The sequence below is a fragment of the Rhineura floridana genome, chromosome 7 (genome assembly GCF_030035675.1).
Source record: "Rhineura floridana isolate rRhiFlo1 chromosome 7, rRhiFlo1.hap2, whole genome shotgun sequence".
Classification (NCBI taxonomy): Eukaryota; Metazoa; Chordata; class Lepidosauria; order Squamata; family Rhineuridae; genus Rhineura; species Rhineura floridana.
In genome coordinates this window covers 58,780,363-58,799,454 of record NC_084486.1, presented here as the reverse complement: position 1 = coordinate 58,799,454, position 19,092 = coordinate 58,780,363, and the positions used below count along the sequence as shown (strand labels likewise).

At 39.0% G+C, this 19,092-nt stretch overlaps 1 protein-coding gene across 8 annotated transcripts in view; it reads left to right on the top strand.

Moving 5' to 3' along the window:
* Nucleotides 1-19,092, top strand: part of PTPRE (protein tyrosine phosphatase receptor type E) — a 216,312-nt gene that overhangs the window by 46,307 nt on the left and 150,913 nt on the right. For 7 of the 8 annotated variants that reach the window (XM_061635662.1, XM_061635661.1, XM_061635666.1 and 4 more), the window contains one exon: nucleotides 13,340-13,362. The exons of the other annotated variant lie outside the window; for it this stretch is intronic. In XM_061635662.1, coding sequence (XP_061491646.1) covers nucleotides 13,340-13,362 — 23 coding nt within the window. The remainder of the gene's footprint in view (nucleotides 1-13,339; nucleotides 13,363-19,092) is intronic. 8 annotated transcript variants of the gene reach the window in all.

Genomic DNA, 19,092 nt, shown 5'->3' with positions numbered 1-19,092 from the left:
TTTATTTATTTATTTATTTCGTTATTTATTACATTTATATACCGCCCCATAGCCGAAGCTCTCTGGGCGGTTTATAATGGGCTCCTACTAGAGGAAGGGCGGGATTTGGATAGGTGATAGATGGATAGATAATAGATGATAGCCTTGCAAAAGTATTCAGACCCTGACCAGTGCTCTCATATTACTGAATTACAAATGATACATTGTAATTTCCTTCTGTATGATATTTTAAAACACTGACTCAAAATCAGTTATTGTAAGGTGACATTGGTTTTATGTTGTGAAATGTTTGTAAGAGACATGAAAACTGAAACATGTTGCTTGCATAAGTATTCAGCCCACATACATTGGTATTTGGTAGAGCCACCTTTCGCTGCAATAACAACGTAAGTCTTTTGGGATAGGTATGTACCAGCTTTGCACACAGTGTTGGAGGGATTTTGGCCCATTCTTCTTGGCAGATTCGCTCCAGGTTGTTCAGGTTGGTTGGACGTTGCTGTGGACCGCAATTTTCCAGTAGCGCCACAGATTCTCAATGGGATTGAGATCAGGACTTTGACTGGGCTACTGTAGGACATTCACCTTTTGTTCTTGAGCCACTGCAGTGTTGCTTTGGCCTTGTACTTGGGATCATTGTCCTGCTGAAACGTGACTTTCCTCCCAAGCTTCAGTTTTTTAGTGGACTGAAGTAGGTTCTCTTGCAGTATTTCCCTGTATTTTGCTCCATCCATTCTTCCATCAATGCCCAGTCCCTGTTGATGAGAAGCATCCCCACAGCATGCTGCTATCACCACCATACTTCACTGCAGGGATGGTGTGTCTCGAGGCTTGGGCAGTGTTAGGTTTGCGCCACACATAGCACTTTGAGTTTTGGCCAAAAAGCTCTATCTTGGTCTCATCTGACCACAAAACCTTTTCCCACATTGCAGCTGTGGCACTCCCATGCTTTCTAGCAAACTCCAGACTTGCTTTCAGATGGTACCTTTTGAGTAATGGCATCTTTCTTGCCACCCTCCCATATAGGCCTCTGTTATGCAATGCTCTTGATATGGTTGACTGGTGAACCATTACTCTACTCCCAGCCACTGAACTCTGTAGCTCCTTCAAAGTGATTGTTGGCCTCTCTGTGGCTTCTCTCACAAGTCTCCTTGTTGGAGCACTGAGTTTTGAGGGACGGCCTTTTCTTGGCAGATCTATGCATTCCTAATCTATGCATTTGTATTACATTATCTCTCACCTCTATAGAATGCTCTTTGGTCTTCATTTTCCTTGAGATACACAGCCTGACCAATGATCCTTCAACAGTGGGGTTTTTATCCTGACAATGTGACAGCAACTTTAATGGTTTACAGGTGGAGGCCAATTGTAAGGTAACTGTGTCCTTGATAGGGCAGTTTCTTTCATCTGTGTAAACTGGGAGCTTCCACAGCACAAAGCTGAATACTTATGCAAGCCACATGTTTCAGTTTTTTATGTTTCTTACAAACATTTCCCAACATAAAACCAATGTCACCTTACAATAATTGATTCTGAGTTTCAGTGTTTCAAAATAAAATATCATACAGAACAAAATTACAATGTACCATTTGTAATTCAGTAATATGAGAGCATTGGTCAGGAGTCTGAATACTTTTGGAAGGCACTATAGATGACAGACAGACAGACAGAAGGAAAACCTACCTGGCTGGTAGCAGGTAAGCATTCACTGTTTCAATCTTTCCTGTTTCCATAGATCTGCTCTAGAGCCACATGGAATAATATCCCATGACCCTGGAACTGTGAATGCTCAAAGCCATTGGGACAGATTGGACCTACCATAGTTGCGTATTAGTTGACTATTGCTGTAGTGATTGAAGTGCCAATGTGTTTCAACCTGCTCCAGTGGTTCTTGCTATAGCCAAACACAGTGCATTTGATGGGTTGTCTGCAGTTGGTATGGTGCTAGGCTGTTGTTGCTCTGAGACAGATTGACTGGAGTGATGCTTCTTATTTCTTTTCTTGCTCCAGTTCCAGAGCATCTATTCTTTACAAAAAGCTTTGCAAAATTCCTAGTGATACACCTTTCTGGACATGTTTTTTCTCAGATCTTTCTTGTATCTGAGATGCTAGGAACAGCTTCTGGATGTGTGACCTATATAAAGAGCCTTATATAGTTCCTGCTTGCCCATCTTGCCCTCCATTGCCGGCAAATGCATTGAAAAAGCAATCATGAACTAATCTGTATAGTTACTCTGCCTTTTTCTAATTCAAAGTATTCCTAACATTTGGATTTTGTATTTCTTGTGGACAGGATAACCATGACAGAAATTCTAGGCTAAGCTGAACTTGCGGTTCAAGCACTGGAATCCCTGACAACATTTCTGTTCCTGCCAGAAGTGTTGTCAGTTTTATCTTGCAGTACTTCATACTCAGCCGCCAGTTGCTTAACTGGCAAACAAGCAGCTGTAGACACCCAAAAGAAAATGGCAAAAACGAAAATATTGGCTCAACATCACAGCCAATCAATCTACAGTCTATGCCAGAGTGCAAACATCTAGGAGGTGCTTCTCCAAAATATGCCAATAAATAATAACACATTTTCAACTGTACTTAAAAAGTAGTTGTCCCTGCCTTCTCTATGGCATTTACAGTTTCATACTTCCACATGTGACATTAAAGCATCTGTTTCCTTGTTGATCCTGTTTCTCTTCTGCAGGAGAGTTGGAACTATTTTTTACTCTAACAGGCAGATATAACTATTTCCTGTGGAAAACATTCAACAGAGAAGAGTCTAAACTCCTGCATTTCTTCCTTCATGCAGTGCATTTGAAAATTGTTTTTCACAACAACATATGCTTGGTCTATGGTGAGCAATATATTGAGATATTGCAACATCTATTTTGATTATCTTAATGGTTAATTGCTCTGTTCTGCATTTCATTAGCTAATTAAACCTGATAAATGGTTGATATATTGAATAAAAGCCTCAGTTTACATTTTTATTTTTTTAAAACTTTGCTACCTTCAAATCCTATGAAAGAGTTGGAAACAAACTTAAGTACTACTGATTTAAATGGGTCTGTTCTGAGTAAGTCTGAATCCAAACCTTAATTCCTAGAATGTGGGGGGGGGGTTAGTGTAAAACTTTCATTAGTCAAATACATTTGAAATATTCATTTAAAATCATTATTTTCGTTGGGATCTGAGGTAGAAATACCATTGATACATTTATTTGAATGCTTCCAGTCTGTTTATCTGCAAAGACAGCCACACTGTCTTTGTGTTTTGAAGGGCTTTGCATCTGCATGGATTTCAGTGTGTACCATCATTGCACAGATGCCAGAAAAATAACAGCATCTACTTTTGTCACAAGCTATGCCAGATGTGTTTATCCTTGCAGTTTAGATTGCTGCTGCTTTAGGCTGTTTCCAAAGTAAACTTAAACTGCAATCCAATCTGTGCCTATTTGGAAGTAAACCCTATTTGAACTCAGTGGAACTTGCTTATGTACAAACATGCATAGGATCAGCTGTTTATGCCTTTGAGATACATCACAAAAAATATAAAAACCTATCTGGTTAGTCAGCTTAAGATCAGTGCCAAGTATGATTCTAGAACAAATGTGAAGATAAAGAATAAGTTATGTGCAATAGTCACAGTGTGACAGTGATCTCATATTTCTTTTAAGAAGCTGACTGGTTTTCTGTACAGGTGAAATGTAGTATATCAAATTTATCTGCATTTTAGTGAAGAAGGTGATATGGTAATGTAAATAATCTGGAAACTGCCAATAACTCTGTATATTGTGCAAGATGGTTAAGGAGCAGATTAAAGAAAAGGCAAGGGGCAGTGTTAAAAGCTGGAGAAAAATAACTAATACAATTTGTCAAGAGCTTTCTTATTCAATAATTTATTTTAAGTGCCCTTGAGAAGTGAAGTAGTATGAAAAGGTCAGGATCTGAACCACATAACTAGTTTTTCATCTTTAAAAAGGCATAGTGATTGCATTTCTTAACAGAATACCTCTGTTCAATTTCTTTGCTCCCCCCTCAAAACAAAATTGATGTGTGACCAACCATTTTCAAGACTTGGGTGAGTTTCATAAGCAGTTTGTGATAACGGGTTGGGCAATCTGCTCGTTGAAGATAATTGTTAATAATGTATAAATATATCTGGATTTCATGAAAACCTTTGTGTATGCCTAAGGTAGGCCCTTGCATCCTGGGCCAATTGAGAAAGCACTGCAGATACAGATAAGGATCAAGGCAAAGTGAATTGGATGACATCCTAAACTGGAGCAATGAAGTTCAGAAGTACATAAGGTCAATAATTTAGATTAAAATAACTTTTTTTCAGTATTGGTTCAGATTTTTGTCAGGTAATACATATCTTAGAGTAAATCAAAATTCTGAAATCTTTCTATTTTGTTTACATATTCCTTATTGTAGGAATTGGGAAGAATGTGAGATATTGCAGCCTGTATTGTTTTCATCATTGTTCATAAAAGGAGCATAGTTTGGTGTTAGCTTTGTATACAGAAATCCCAGGCTCAAGCCCTGGAATCTTCAATTAAAAGGTTCAGGTAGCAGCGGATGTGAAAATAACTCTGTCAGGCACCCTGGACAGCTGCTAATTCCGGGCTATTCCTAAAATGAACATATATTTATTAGCAGGCCTTTTATGTTTTTAATGCAGAACATACGATGTTCTACGGATAACATAAGGTATTCTATGGATAGACTTGAGAGGCCACTTATCCTATGTGTATTGACTGCACCAGGAAAAAATGAGAAAGGAGCATGGAAAGGGCAAAGTATGGGGGGGGGGAAGAGGGAGACATAAATTTTGTTCCACATGTTAGGTTTTTGAATGAGAGTGGGTTTCCCCATTCATCTAGTCCCTGCAACTCTCCTTCTGAAATGTGCAGATTACTTTCCTAGGGGCACCTCTGGGATGTTTCAGTTTTCATGCTAAAATCCTTACCCACAAAAGCCAGAGGGAGGGAAGCAAATTCCTTTTTGTTCTCCCCCCCCCCCAATCAGCTTTAAAGCTGTCTAGCACAAAGCCCTCGACATCTCTTTTTCTGAAATTTGGCAGGTTTCCTATCTAGGGACACCTCTATGATATATACTGTTCTCAAACAAATTGATAAAAAAATAGGGTAGATTAAGTGATTCCTTTTTTAATCACTTCAGAACAGTAAAGACTGCAGTAAAACCACCACACATAACTTTCTGAAATTTAACAGTATTAATCTACTCAAAGGGACTACCTGTGTAGAAATTTCATCCAGTTCTGTCCAAAAATAATTTTTAAAAAGTTACAGGTGGTTTCTTGAAACAACAAAACTTTAAATGTGCCCTGCACAAAATTTTAAACTGTAGGATTAATCCACTTATGAGGTTCCCTGCAAGAGTCATCCAATTCTGTAAAAGCTTTTGACCCCCCCCCCAGCCCATAATAGTGAATAAATAGTGAAGTTTTTGCTTTCCTGAATAAGGATCTGGAACTGAATTGGGCTGTTTTCTGAAGTGCTGAATTGGAGTTCAAATCAAATATCATCATCTGTGGACACCCCTAATTTTAGTTTCAGTTCTGGAAAAAAAAACTTATTTGAAGTAGTTTTGGGGATAAGGTTCAAGTTTTATTCAACTTTTCCTTTTCTCTTTTTAGATTTTACTGGTCTAAAATAATAAGAAAGTTGGGACAGTTTGTATAAGATTAACAGCTGGGTCTCTTTGTGACTCTAGTCTTCTATACAAACTTGGAGTGGATGAAGTCTTATATTTTTAAAAGCTAGTATGCTGGTATTTAAATATACACAATGTGGTGAATACTGTGCCTGTTTGCTAATTAAATGCATATGTACACAGACAGTGTAATCATACAAGTGTCACAAAACAGTATGGGTTCATAATTTGCTTTTGGAAATTAAATATAATACATGTGACCATTCTGGAGAAAACACTTTAATTGAAAGTGTTACATTACTGAACTATAGCCTAAGCTGATTTTCCTAGAGCAAAAAGCAGCATAATGCTTCAAATATTTAGTTAATTCCTTGTAACTGGAAAATATTCAGTCTTTCATGCCTGACATATATTTCAAAATTAATTTTTCCCCACAGAAAGTAGTGATAATCATGTTTTTCATTTTTATTGATATTATAATGTCCTTAGGAATCACAGTAACATAACTGATTGACATTTGATCATTGTTTTAGAAGAGGTGGGAAATAATAGGTATCATCTTTTCAAGCTACACTCTGAATTATGCTATCCTGTGGTTTTCAAGCTACACTCTGAATTATACTATCCTGTGGTTTTCTTGCTATGCTATATTATATATTTGAGAATGCTTAGAAGTGTGCAGTTAGCTATGCTATGCTCACTTAGTTTATAGCTGTCATCCTTCGCAGCAGATAACTGCTAGTCTGTTTCATTGCCCCCTTTCACATTTCCAGCATAATGCATTAATTTTGGTAAGCAGGCTTTTCACAAAATTTGAAAGGTTAATGTGCATGTTAAGTCAAAATCCAAAGGTAGTGGGTGTGTTTACAATGTTGTACTTTTAGAATGTATGGTCAAGATATGCAAAATCATAAATTGTGCTGGACATTGCTTGTTGTTGTTATGTGCCTTCGAGTCGATTTCATCTTATGGCGACCCTATGAATCAGCAACCTCCAATAGCATCTGTCATAAATCACCCTGTTCAGATCTTGTAAGTTCAGGTCTGGCTTCCTTTATGGAATCAACCCATCTCTTGTTTGATCTTCCTCTTTTTCTACTCCCTTCTGTTTTTCCCAGCATTATTGTCTTTTCTAGTCAATCATATCTTCTCATGATGTGTCCAAAGTATGATAACCTCAGTTTCATCATTTTAGCTTCTTGTGATAGTTCTGGTTTAATTTGTTCTAACACCCAATTATTTATCTTTTTTGCAGTCCATGGTATGCCCAAATCTCTCCTCCAACACCACATTTCAGATAAGTTGATTTTTCTCTTATCACTTTTTTCACTGTCCAGCTTTCACATCCATGCATAGAGATCGGAAATACCATGGTCTGAATGATCCTGACTTTAGTGTTCAGTGATACATCTTTGCATTTGAGGACCTTTTTTAGTTCTCTCATAACTGCCCTCTCCAATCCTAGGCTTCTTCTGATTTCTTGACTATTGTCTCCATTTTGGTTAATGACTGTGCCGAGGTATTAATAATCCTTGACAAGTTTAATGTCCTTGCTGTCAACTTTAAAGTTACATAAATCTTCTGTTGTCATTACTTTATTCTTCTTGACGTTCAGCTGTAGTTCTGCTTTTGTGCTTTCCTCTTTAGCTTTCATCAGTATTTGTTTCAAATCTTTACTGGTTTCTGCTAGTAGTATGGTATCATCTGCATATCTGAAATTATTAATATTTCTTCCTCCAAATTTCACATCTCCTTTGTCTTGGTCCGAACCTGCTTTCTTTATGATATGTTCTGTACGGTGATAAAATACACCCCTGTCTCCCACCCTTTCTGATGGGGAACCAATCTGTTTCTCCATATTCTGTCCTTACAATAGCCTCTTGTCCAGACAACACTTCCAAATTTTAATCAAATGTGTGGCAAAATTTTGTGCAGAATTTTACTTCTAAGGAAAAGAACACATTTTTGTGTTATAAGAAAAGCTAATGCTTTAATGTTATATCTCTCTTTGGAAATTATATGTAATGCTTTGGCTATTGTGCTCCACAACCGTACATACTTTTACTGATGCATGGCACCGACTTTATTCTAGAGCCACACCATCCCTGAAGGAGAGTAGCTACCATAGACTGCTGTCTCCAAAATAGTATGGCTTGAGAATTCTTGGGAATACAGAAGTTTACCATCCCTGTTTCTTACAATTGGCTCAGAGCTTGGAAAAGTTACTTTTTTGAACTACAACTCCCATCAGCCCAATCCAGTGGCCATGCTGGCTGGGGCTGATGGGAATTGTAGTTTTAAAAAGTAACTTTTCCAAGCTCTGCCCTTACTTCCATAATATTATTTGATCTTTGGTATTCAATGAACATCACTAGGTTTTTTGAAAGTATGACTCTCTGTCATGGATGACCCTCCAGCTGTGATAGTGTCTTAACTTTAATCTGGAATCGTGCTAATTAAAAATCATGTGATGGTAAGAATGTTACAAGTATTAAAATATATTGGTTTTAATTAATGATAAATAAATTGGTTATGAAAATCCCATATATGATATGGTATTAATTGTGTTAATCTATAGAAACTGCCAATCCTGTCAATTTTAATATTGGTTGGCATTTAACTTAAAATTGTCTATTTTACATATTTTTCTTGTTATGTGCCTCCAAGTCGACTACAACTTATGGCAACTCTATGAATCAGTGACCATTTTACATATATATATGTATATAGAGGCCATTGAAAGGGGCTTATTTGTGGTAGCGGTATAAGTGGCAAGTGCATGGTTTAAACCAACCAAAATACATACTGTACTATCAGCTGCCTGACGTGTGTAGTGCTGGCATGGATATGTTACACGTTTGGCCTAAGTCATGGAACAATAGCTATTAAAATGTTCTTTCGATCTATTTAGCAGAATGTTGCTATAGATAACACTTTTGGTGGCCTTTTTGTGAGAGCTATAATTTTTAAATTGGTCATGAGCATAATTATGAAAGTTCTGTACACTGCAGAAAACTGAGAAGGAATAATGTGTAGGATTTTGATCTTAGTTAAGACGTATGTTTTTGAATAAAGTGGGAAACATTGTGTGTACAGAACATTGTATAGGTACTTGACCACTAGGATAAATGTCATCACTTTGTCTATATAGCTACTTACCATGTCATAATGACTCGGTGCTCATCCTCTTTCCAGGAAACATCTGTTTGGAACCAGGAAGTTGCGTAATAGCTTCCTTCATTTCTTTCTGTCCAAAGTGTATGTGAGAGAGCAAGCGAACAAGAGAGAGAGCATGCTTCTAGATCTTACAGCATGAGGCTGCAGAAGATAATGTGTAAAGCAGTTTTGAATTATTATCTGTGAAGAAAAACATTTTTATGTGAATAAGGATGGCAGTGGTGAAAGATTTTTAAAGCAGCACATCCTTCTCACCTTAGATATCAAGCTATATATTTTATGGAAAATTCTGTGTAACTATGATTATATCTTACATTTCAATCAGCTATTGTTGTATGATTGCATTTAAATGCTTTCAACCTGCATAATTGTCTGCAAAATTGCCTTTGTAATTGTTTATGTTGGCAGTTTGCACTTCCAAATTGAAGGTCAGTGACTGAGGGATTTGGAAAAGGAGGAGGGAGTGTTGGAGTTAGCAAAATACACTCTAACACAGCTGTCCTCATTACCTACTGTAAGGGAAAAACTAATTAGTTTTATTGAATTCAGTTTTCTACTGGAACTATTTGCATCTTGTTAATCTTCATAATGCAGAATGACTGTTAAATGAGTTTTAGTTCCATGGCTTTTGATGCGCAATATAGTACAGTTACAGGATTGATTCAGATACTATGCAGTACAACATCTTCTTCAAAGATGGATGGATTCACCATAAAATTCAGGACAACATAAGTAGATCGCACAGATGATGAAATAACTATGTTAGTATTTGGATTCATATCTCTGTCTCTGCAGTGCTTTGTGACCTAATTTCTCAAACTATTTTCTGCATAGGCTGGCTAAAAAGAAGAATTAAGAATTTGTTTTAAAAGTTTTTTTAAAAAAACCCTCTGCATCTTTATCATGTTCTGATTGGAGTCAAATGGGAAGGAAGAGTAATGCCATAGTATTTTAATAACATGCTGTGTCTTAAATGGAGATCTGAATATTTTTTCTAGATTATAGTTTCTCAAATTGAAACTGATTTGAAATTAATATAATTGGTTAAAATTAAACCAATGTAAGATGATGAGTGTAAAAAAATAGGTTTTTTTGCCTCTGATACAAAAGACTGGTGTTTTAACTGGCAAAGAGAGATCAAAGGCAAAAGGCACACAAGGAACAATGTCCATGAAAAGTAGAAGTAGAAAAATAACTTCCGAGGACCTCATCAGTACAGATTTGGATTGGGAGAGTCATGCAAACACCACTGCAGTGAACAGTGTGTGTATATTTGTGTCTGTGGGGGAATATGGCTCTCTGCTTAGTCAAAATCCATGCTGTAGGAACTTACAGAGTTCCCTGACATATATACAAATGCATATTGGAAATGTGTACTTTTAGTCAGGCATGGAAATGCAGGAAATATAATATCACTGAGAAGCAGCCAGCAAGCATGCTGCCAGAAATTACTATGAACACACACTGAGCAATATATGTGTGCATAGACTACTTTGTGCAGTGATGTATGAAGACACCCTATGTGTGGCTGAAATCTTGTGTGCACTTACATGAAGTAAGCTCCACTGACTACAGTTAGACTTACTTCTGAGTAAACATGCATGCCCTGCTCCGCTTGCCCGAGCGCAGCCTGGGTGGGTGGGGTGTACTTGCTGCCAGGGGTTGAAGCCCTGACCGCCATTTTAGAGGAGGACAGCAGTTGCATGTCACATGGAGAGGGCATGCGCAGCATGTTGCATGGGGGCGGGGCATAAGGACTTATTTAAGCCCGCGCCACCCCCCTAAACCTTCTCTTGGCATGCAATGCCCACCCTGCCCTCCCATTGCTATTGTGTGATCTGGGTCATTTCAGGGCTGAGTAGGAATTTTTATCCTGCCTACCCTTGTTGGAGGACAGGTTTTTTGCCATTGTGATGGTGGGATGGAACTGGGTTAGGGGGTGTCGTGGTTACTAGGTTATTTTGGCTAATTTGGCTAATTCGGCTAATTCGACTATGTTAAGACTAATACTCCAAGCTGGTTTAGGCTGTCTGGTCACTTGTGCAGCAAGGTGTGGGAAGGGAAGTAGATAAGGACAGCTAGGTGGCCCCTTAGGCACCTTTGGAGGTGATTGGTGGCTCCAGAGGCCTGCCAGTCAGGACTTTATGGCCAGGAGGCAGGATATGGGCTGGTTTGGGGGGCAACTTACCTCATCCAACCGGAGTTGTAGGGCCCCAGGGTGGGGTGAAGTGGGAAGGCCCTCCCTTCTCACCTATAGGGTGTGGCAGGGGTCAGGGGTAAGCAGGATGGCTTGCCCTTGCCCCAGCAGGGGCTGGTCACCTGATAGCTGTATTGCAAGTGCTTGCTTACAGACAGTTCCTGTACCTAGGTTTCTCCTATGCAGGTTTATTTTAAGGGGCTTGTTTGAAGTTTAATAAAGTGGCCCTTTGTTCAACCCAGCTTGCTGTGTCTGTGTATTATTTCAACCCTCGACCACAAAGGATTATGCTATAAACCTTCCCATGCCAAACTGTGTGCTTATGATATATCTTTCAGTTTCAAAACAGGTTTGTCATCATGAGTAACAGTTGGAAAACCACAATTTCTTTGGAGCATGGAACCATTCTGTCCCTTAGGTTGGAAGTTTCAATGTATTTGAGGTGTTGTTTGCACAACAGCATACCAGTCATCTGACACGAACATGTTTCCAGAGTACCAGTTGTATGTAGACAGCCCACATACATAAACATCCTGAACAAATGATACTGTGAATGTGTGGCAAATTGGTTCAAAGATGTGCAGGAGCCTACACAGGTAGAGTAGGCTTTCCACTACAGATGGTTGTCCTCCAACTTAGGGAGGACGACTAGGAATTCAATTTAGGGGGAAGGGTGAGCACTCTCCTCCTTCTTTCCTATTCCACATGATTAACATCCTTGAGTTATTTTGAACCACTCTCCTCTAACTTCAGTGACATCAGGTACCATCTTGTCCCCAATGCTGTTGAACATCTATATGAAGCCCTTGGGAGCGGTCATCAGGAGATATGGGGCAAGGTGTCAGCAGTATGCTGATGATACCCAGCTCTATTTCTCTGTAACATCTGAATTAGTAGAGGCTGTGCAAGCCCTGGACTGCTACCTGGACTCAGTGGTGGGCTGGATGAGGGCCAATAAACTGAGTCTGAATCCTAGCAAGATGGAGATGTTGTGGGTTGGTGGTTCCTGAGTTCAGATAATTGGTCAGTTGCCTGCTTTGGATGGGGTCGTGCTCCCTCTGAAAAAGCTGGTTGGTAGTGTGGGGGTGCTCCTCAATTCATCTTTGATGCTAGAGGCCCAGGTGACCTCAGTGGCTAGGAGTGCCTTATACCAGCTTTGGCTGGTAAGACAGCTGCGGCCATTTCTGGACCAGGATAGCCTGACCACTGCTGTCCATGCACTGGTAACCTCCAGACTGGATTACTGTAATGTGCTTTATGTGGGGCTACCCTTGATGTTGGTCCAGAAGCTGCAGCTGATGCAAAATGCGGAGGTGAGACTGCTCATTGGGACAGGGTATTGCCAACATGTCACCCTGATGCTGAAAGAATTGCACTGGTTACCTGTTAGCTGCCGGGCTAAGTTCAAGGTTCTAGATTTGGTATACAAAGCCATATACAGCTTGGGACTAGGATACCTGAAAGACCGTCTTACCCCTTATACACCCAGACGATCACTGTGCTCTGCAGGTGGGGGCCTCCTGCAGATACCATCTTATCAGGAAGTCCGTTCTGCACAATATAGGAAACAGACCTTTAGTGTGGTGGCACCTACCCTGTGGAATTCCCTCCCCTTGAATATTAGGCAGGCGCCATCTCTGCTATCTTTTTGGCGCCTTTTGAAGACTTTCCTCTTTCAACAAGCCTTTTAAGTTGAGACCTATCCCAGTCTGCATCTGTGTTGGAATAGCTTTTTAATATGTTTTTAAACCTTTTCTTTTTTAAAAAAATATGTTTTTAAACTTTTTTAAAAAAATGTTTTTAAAGATGTTTTGTTTTAATATATCTTAACATCTGTTTTTATGATGTTTTAAAGTTTTTTTAGCGGTTTTGTTTGCTGCCCTGGGCTCCTGCTGGGGGGAATGGCAGGATATAAATCAAAAAAGAAAGAAAGACAGACAGACAGACAGACTTGGGGAAACAGACTTATTTGTTTAAAAATATTGTTTAAAATTAACACTGCATGAAGGAATAAACTCTTGCACAGGGCTTACATGTCCCAAATTTCCTTCCTCTACCATGTGTTCATTCCTTCCTGAACAGTTGTACGTCTTTCAAGTGAATATATGCAGGTTCTGTTTTTAGTAATTGCCTTTTACTGGTTTAGATTCCACAAAGGTGCCTTGCTACACAAGTATTGGATATCTCTTCTAAGTGATTGAATTGGTGATGAAAGCTTACATGTAAAACACCATAGAGATGTGTAATCAATTTACAGCAATTTTTTTTGGTAATTCTCTCTTTTTTCTCTTTGCAGCCTATAGCATCATCTTTTAGTCGGTGAGTACACTACATGATTTAACTATTAACAGTTATCTACTAGTATATTTGAGTGTGGTATTCTTTTTCAAGAAATCTCCCAATGTTATATGAAGTTAACCCCTTGAAGCTATATAGCTGTTGAACTATATTTAAATTATGTAGGTCATCATGTCGGGAGATAGCCTTCATTAAGCTATATTTTGCAGTCTGACTTTTGCTTCAGGTATTAGTGCTCTAGCTTGTAGTCTTGAAAGTAAGGTGTTTCTTGTCTCTGACATGCGTTTGAACTCCATTAGAGAGGACAGAGTCAGAGAATGGTACTGATGGTAGTTGCTTCTCACTCTGATCTGCTGTTGAAAAAATGGCTAAGGAACAACTGTTCTAGAACCATATTGGCAGAATTGTGCTGTTTTCATTATAATTGTGTTCACTTCTGGATGTCAGGTTAAAAAAGTAGGTCAATTCAAAATAGGAAGATAGAATTGGGTAAAAGGGACATTTTGAAAGTATCTCAGCCTAGGTAAGTAATGTCTGATTTTCTTTAAAACAAGTTTGTTTTAAAAAGGATAATGTGTGCAAAGGACAACATGATGGGAAACTTGTGAACTTTTCATAGTGATGAACATCTGACTAAGGAAATAATGTTGCTTAGGGATGCATGTGGAAGCTATTAATTGCCTTGAGCTGTTTTGAACTGATCTGCTCTAACTTAAGTGGCTTGTGGCTTCAGACTTATTATTTGTTTAAAAGGTGTTGCTTTTTTTTGGTATTGTTTCAATTAAAAATTTGATTAAGCTTTTAGAATGGGTGCATATGCAGTGGCTTTTAAATGCTGGGAGGTGTACTCATTCTAGAATTGAGCAGAAAGGCATGCATTTCACAACTGCAAAATGTCCTACCATTTTTCAGTGATTTTTTCTTAGTGGATGGGGAAAATAGCAAACACAGAAAAAATGTTTGAAATATAACTTTGCTGCTGCTGCTGCTTCTTCTTCGTCGTCGTCTTCTTCTTCTTAATAATAATAATAATAATAATAATAAATTTCCATTTATAGACCACTTACTATCGGAAAGATCTCAAAGTGGTTTACAATAGAATACACAGGGTACAATAAAAAAATCAAATTAATTTACAAAGCAAAATACATGAAGAATATCCATATACATAAACACAGTATAAAAGCCACAAGGGACCAAAGTGCAAAAGATTCAAACACTGGAATTCCTTGCATGGGTCTCAGGAAGAATGCATTTGCAGCTGATACTCTGAGCTCTGATAAACCAGGCAGGTGATGGGGATTTAGCATCCATCGACAGCGCTAATGTGATCAGGGGAAATTGAGTCCAAAGACTTTCTGCTCCCTGGGATTCCGTGGTGAGATGTCTCGGTTCCTCCATCCAGGGCGTGGCATGCATGGTTACTCCAGTTGCCCCAATGCACCGCCCTTTCCAGTCATCTTCTGCACCGACACTGACCAGCCCCAAGCCATGACCACCCCCCAATCACGACCACCCGGGTTGACTCCTCATCCCACCCTGCCATTGCTGCTGCTGCTGCCGCCGCCACCTCCTCCTGGGCACTAGTCCTAGACAAACAGGTCCTGGATGAGATGAAATGGCTGCCAGTCCCGGGGACTGCTGCCACTGCCACTTTAATGGGGAGACGCTGCGAGCTCTTTAAGGTGTTCACCATGGCCCCACCACAACCATCCCAGGAAGGGAGGCGCTGTCACTGGCTCCGCCATCGTCTTTGCAGTGTTACAGCTTGCTTCACTTCTCTGTGCGCCAACAACAGTGAGAAGCTGAGGAGCCACATGGCTGCTGCGCAGTTGTTACAGGCGGCCACCTTCAAGTACTTGACACCCATTCAGGCGAAGGACTTCCTGTCTTCACTCTGAAGTGGCTTTGTGATATCATCGCATGGCTAACCTGATTATGTATGTCATGATACCATTGTTACAGTGCAATCCTAACCATGCCTTCTCAATGATAAAGTCCTATTGAATTCAGTGAGGCTTTCTCCCAGGTTAAGGTAAGGATTGCTGTTTTAGTATGTGATTCTTGAGTGTCACTCAGGTATGAAGAAGGAAATGGCATTGGAGAGTGGAAATAACACAAAACCATCAGCAAAAAGTAGAAACAGCTGCTTAAATAAACAAGTGAAAATGGTACAGTGAAGATGTTTGGGCAAACATTTCACTTGTTCTAAAACCACCTCTTTCTCTCCCCCCCCCTCCAAACATGAAAAACTTCATAAGCAACTATTTGGTGCAGCTCCGCATCAATTTAGAGTTTGCTGGAAAAGTATTGCTTTTCTATGAAAATGTATGTTCTTTTTCTACGTGTTGGATGATGAACACATGGACGATTGCAACCATGTAAGATAATTCCATGATAGACTTGTAGTACTGAAGTAGTAATTTACTCTGTGAGCAAGCAGAGTGTACTATGAGTTTGAATACCCACATTTGTTGGAAGGTAGGGATGATGTGAAATGATGTGAAATTTTAATCTAAGCAAGGAATGCTACAGAGCAATCTCTTCATATACGGAATACTTTGGATCTGGGTCTCATGCATGTTAAACCTTGTCAGTTTTAGTTCTAGTATTTCTTTTTTCTTTTTCTCTTCATGTTTTCTATTTATGCCTTTTTTTAGCATAGGAACCAAGAGCGATTTTGCAGCTGCATGGAAAAAAATGTTCCTAGTCTGAGGAATGAATTTGAAAGCTGGTAATTTCTTAATCATTGATCAGAATGAATGTTTCCTTTTCCAGTAACAGGAGGAAATCTTTACATTAATAGATGGAGCAGCCATTTCCCAGACAATCCTGTGACTCTGGTTTTTTGACTGCTTATCACATGGAACAACTACTCATATAATGCTCAGAAGTCAAGGTTTCCATTTAGAAAAGCATGAGTGGGTGGTGGAGGGATGGGCCAGGACACCAATATCTTTTTTGTTTAAAAGGAACTTAGTTGCACTTCATACAGGATTTCTTGAAACAAAGATTTGCTGATAAAGAGTTATTTTCAGTTGATAAGCAAAATGGATCCTTGGGTATGGTGTCGGTTGTCCAATAGAACTGTTATGAATGAAAAAGAGGTAAATTAGTATATTGGATTTTTTTATTTAATGACGTGTATTTAATGAAGCATGTAGTGTAAGGGTGAATGTACTGTACACAAGTGATGCAATTAATGCATATTTTTATTAATTAAATATATTTAATTACTATAGTGATTTTTCTAAGATAGTCTTTCATAGATGTGAAATAACTTCAGAAAAGGAATAATATCACAGGAGTATATAACAAAATTAAGATTCTGAACCTGGAAAATGATATGTTCTGTTTACTATAACAAACAGTATGATCCTGTAATGTTTGCTTGGAATTATGTTTCACTGAGACCAATGGGGCTTACTCCCAAGTAAATATGCATAGAATTTCAGCTATAATTGAACAGAAGACTAATGTCAATCGTTTGTTAATAAAAAAGTGAAATATGTACATGGATCATTCTGTCTAAATCAGTACATTGATAAATCTGTGCTGAAATTTTGACATAATACATATGCTGTCCTGTGTTAAGAAAACAAACAGTATTTTAAATAATTTCTTTTCAATAATAAGTGGTACTTAAATTATTTTATATTCTGTTGTGTGTAGTATTCTTTATATATAATTTCTTATATTGAAATGGTTGTGGAGGACGCTGTTGGCCTTAAAATACCAAATTAAAAATGTGACCATTTTTTTCACCTGTGGAGGAGCTGGAAATATTGTTCCATGTTACCCATAATTCTTTAAATTTGGGTCAAAGTTCAGAATAACATCCAAAAGGAACAACATTGAAAAACTTTTGCTTGTATATAGTACCTTTCAGGTTTCAGTACCTTGCAATTAGCTACATGCTGTGCACCTGTTGTTGTGTGTAATGAATTTTCCAGTGTGCTAAACAGATTTAGCAGTATATAACAGTAGTCCTACTCAGAGTAAACCCAAAAAGGTCAGTAAACATGACTAACTTAGGGACATTAATTTAAATTAACCTTACTCTGAGAAAGATTTAGTTGAATATAATCAGCATTGGTAGTACAGTAGGGCCCCGCTTATCGGTGCTTCGCTTCCCAGCATTCTGCTAATGCGGCAGCTTTCATTCCCCGTTTTAAAGCTGCTTTTGCAGCATTTTGCGGCATCTTTGTCTCATTTTTGTGCGACGCGCCCCATTATACTCAATGGGGTTCCGCTTTATGGCGGGGGTCTGGAATGAAACCTGCCGTATAAGCGGGGACTGCCTGTAGATGGGTGGAACAGAGAAGGAAAATAAATATGTGAATTTCTATCTAATTGTCAGTGAACAGCACCGACAACTTTTTAGGAAGGAAGCACACAATGGATGATATAAGGGCAGGGATACAGGTTGTTTTTTTGACCTCAGACCTTATGGAAGCAATCCATGAAGCACACCTTTAAGGGTGGGGTAGCCAATGTGTTATCCAGATGTTGTTAGGCTACAGCTCCCATCAGCATGGCCAATAGTCAGGGAGTATGGGAAGTGTAGTCCAGTAACATCTAGAAGGTACCACATTAGCTACCCCGTCTTTGGGCATCCTGACAGTTTCTATTGGATTAAGTGATTTTTATATGCTATGCAGTTAACAGAAATATAAGGAGCTGCTTATCTAAAGTGACATCACTGACCTAATCTAAAGTTGGCAACCATTACTACTTGCTATTTAGAATCTCAGAAAGACACCTTACCAACTCTGTCATCTGAGATCCTTTTGCTCAGTGGTGGCCAACTTATTTGGGTTACTAGCCCAAAAGATGAGGACTGTCACTCTAAGATGCATTATAGTTCAGATTTAGCTATTTTTACCACCACTGCCCAGCCTGGAATACCTCTCTCTATTGAAGCAAGTTAATATGATTTGGTGGCAGAGGCTCGGAGGATGCAGGCATGATTGTATCATAGTCATAATGACTGTCATCAGTACAGGAGTGTCAGAAAGTTCTACTATTGGTACCACTGGTGGTACCTTTGCTGTAGGTGTAATTGAAGGTACTAGAGTTTGAAGCTTGGACCCTTAACATGTAAAGCATATACTCTGCCATTTGCTCTGACTGAAAAATAAATGGCTGTCTTTGTGTGTAATGATAAGCTAAGAACTTTGACTTAGTAGCTTATAAGCTGCATGCTAGTGTACACGATCCTATCACTCTCACCAGGAAGGTAATTCACTAATAGGCAAAAAATATTGCGGTTTAAGAACATACCTATAGCCCACAGATATTTCTATCAAACTTTAAAAAGCAGGGAAATTGGGCAGCTATCGTGAATGCACCAGGGGAGCAGGAGACCTGACCTCCTCTCTGAGATATTGGACTGCCCTACAAATTTGTCAAAATGCAAACACAATTTGGTTTGGTCTTTTACAGTCCAATCCACTTGCAGTATAGCTTGGAAGAATTTGGTAACGTGTCTCTGAGCATATGGTGAGTGGTGGCAATACCTGCAATCAGCCCAAATAGAAAGAAGACATGTGCTGTGCTGATCTTGTTTTAGCAGAGAGGAAGCAACATTTGAGAGTAGCCATACGCACACCCTGGACTTCAGGAAAGCTGATTTTAACAAACTCAGAACAATTGTAAGTACTGTTCCATGGCAAGCCACCCGAATGAGAAAAGGAGTCGAAGATGGGTGGGAGTTTCTAAAAAAGGAAATTCTAAAAGCGCAATGGCAAG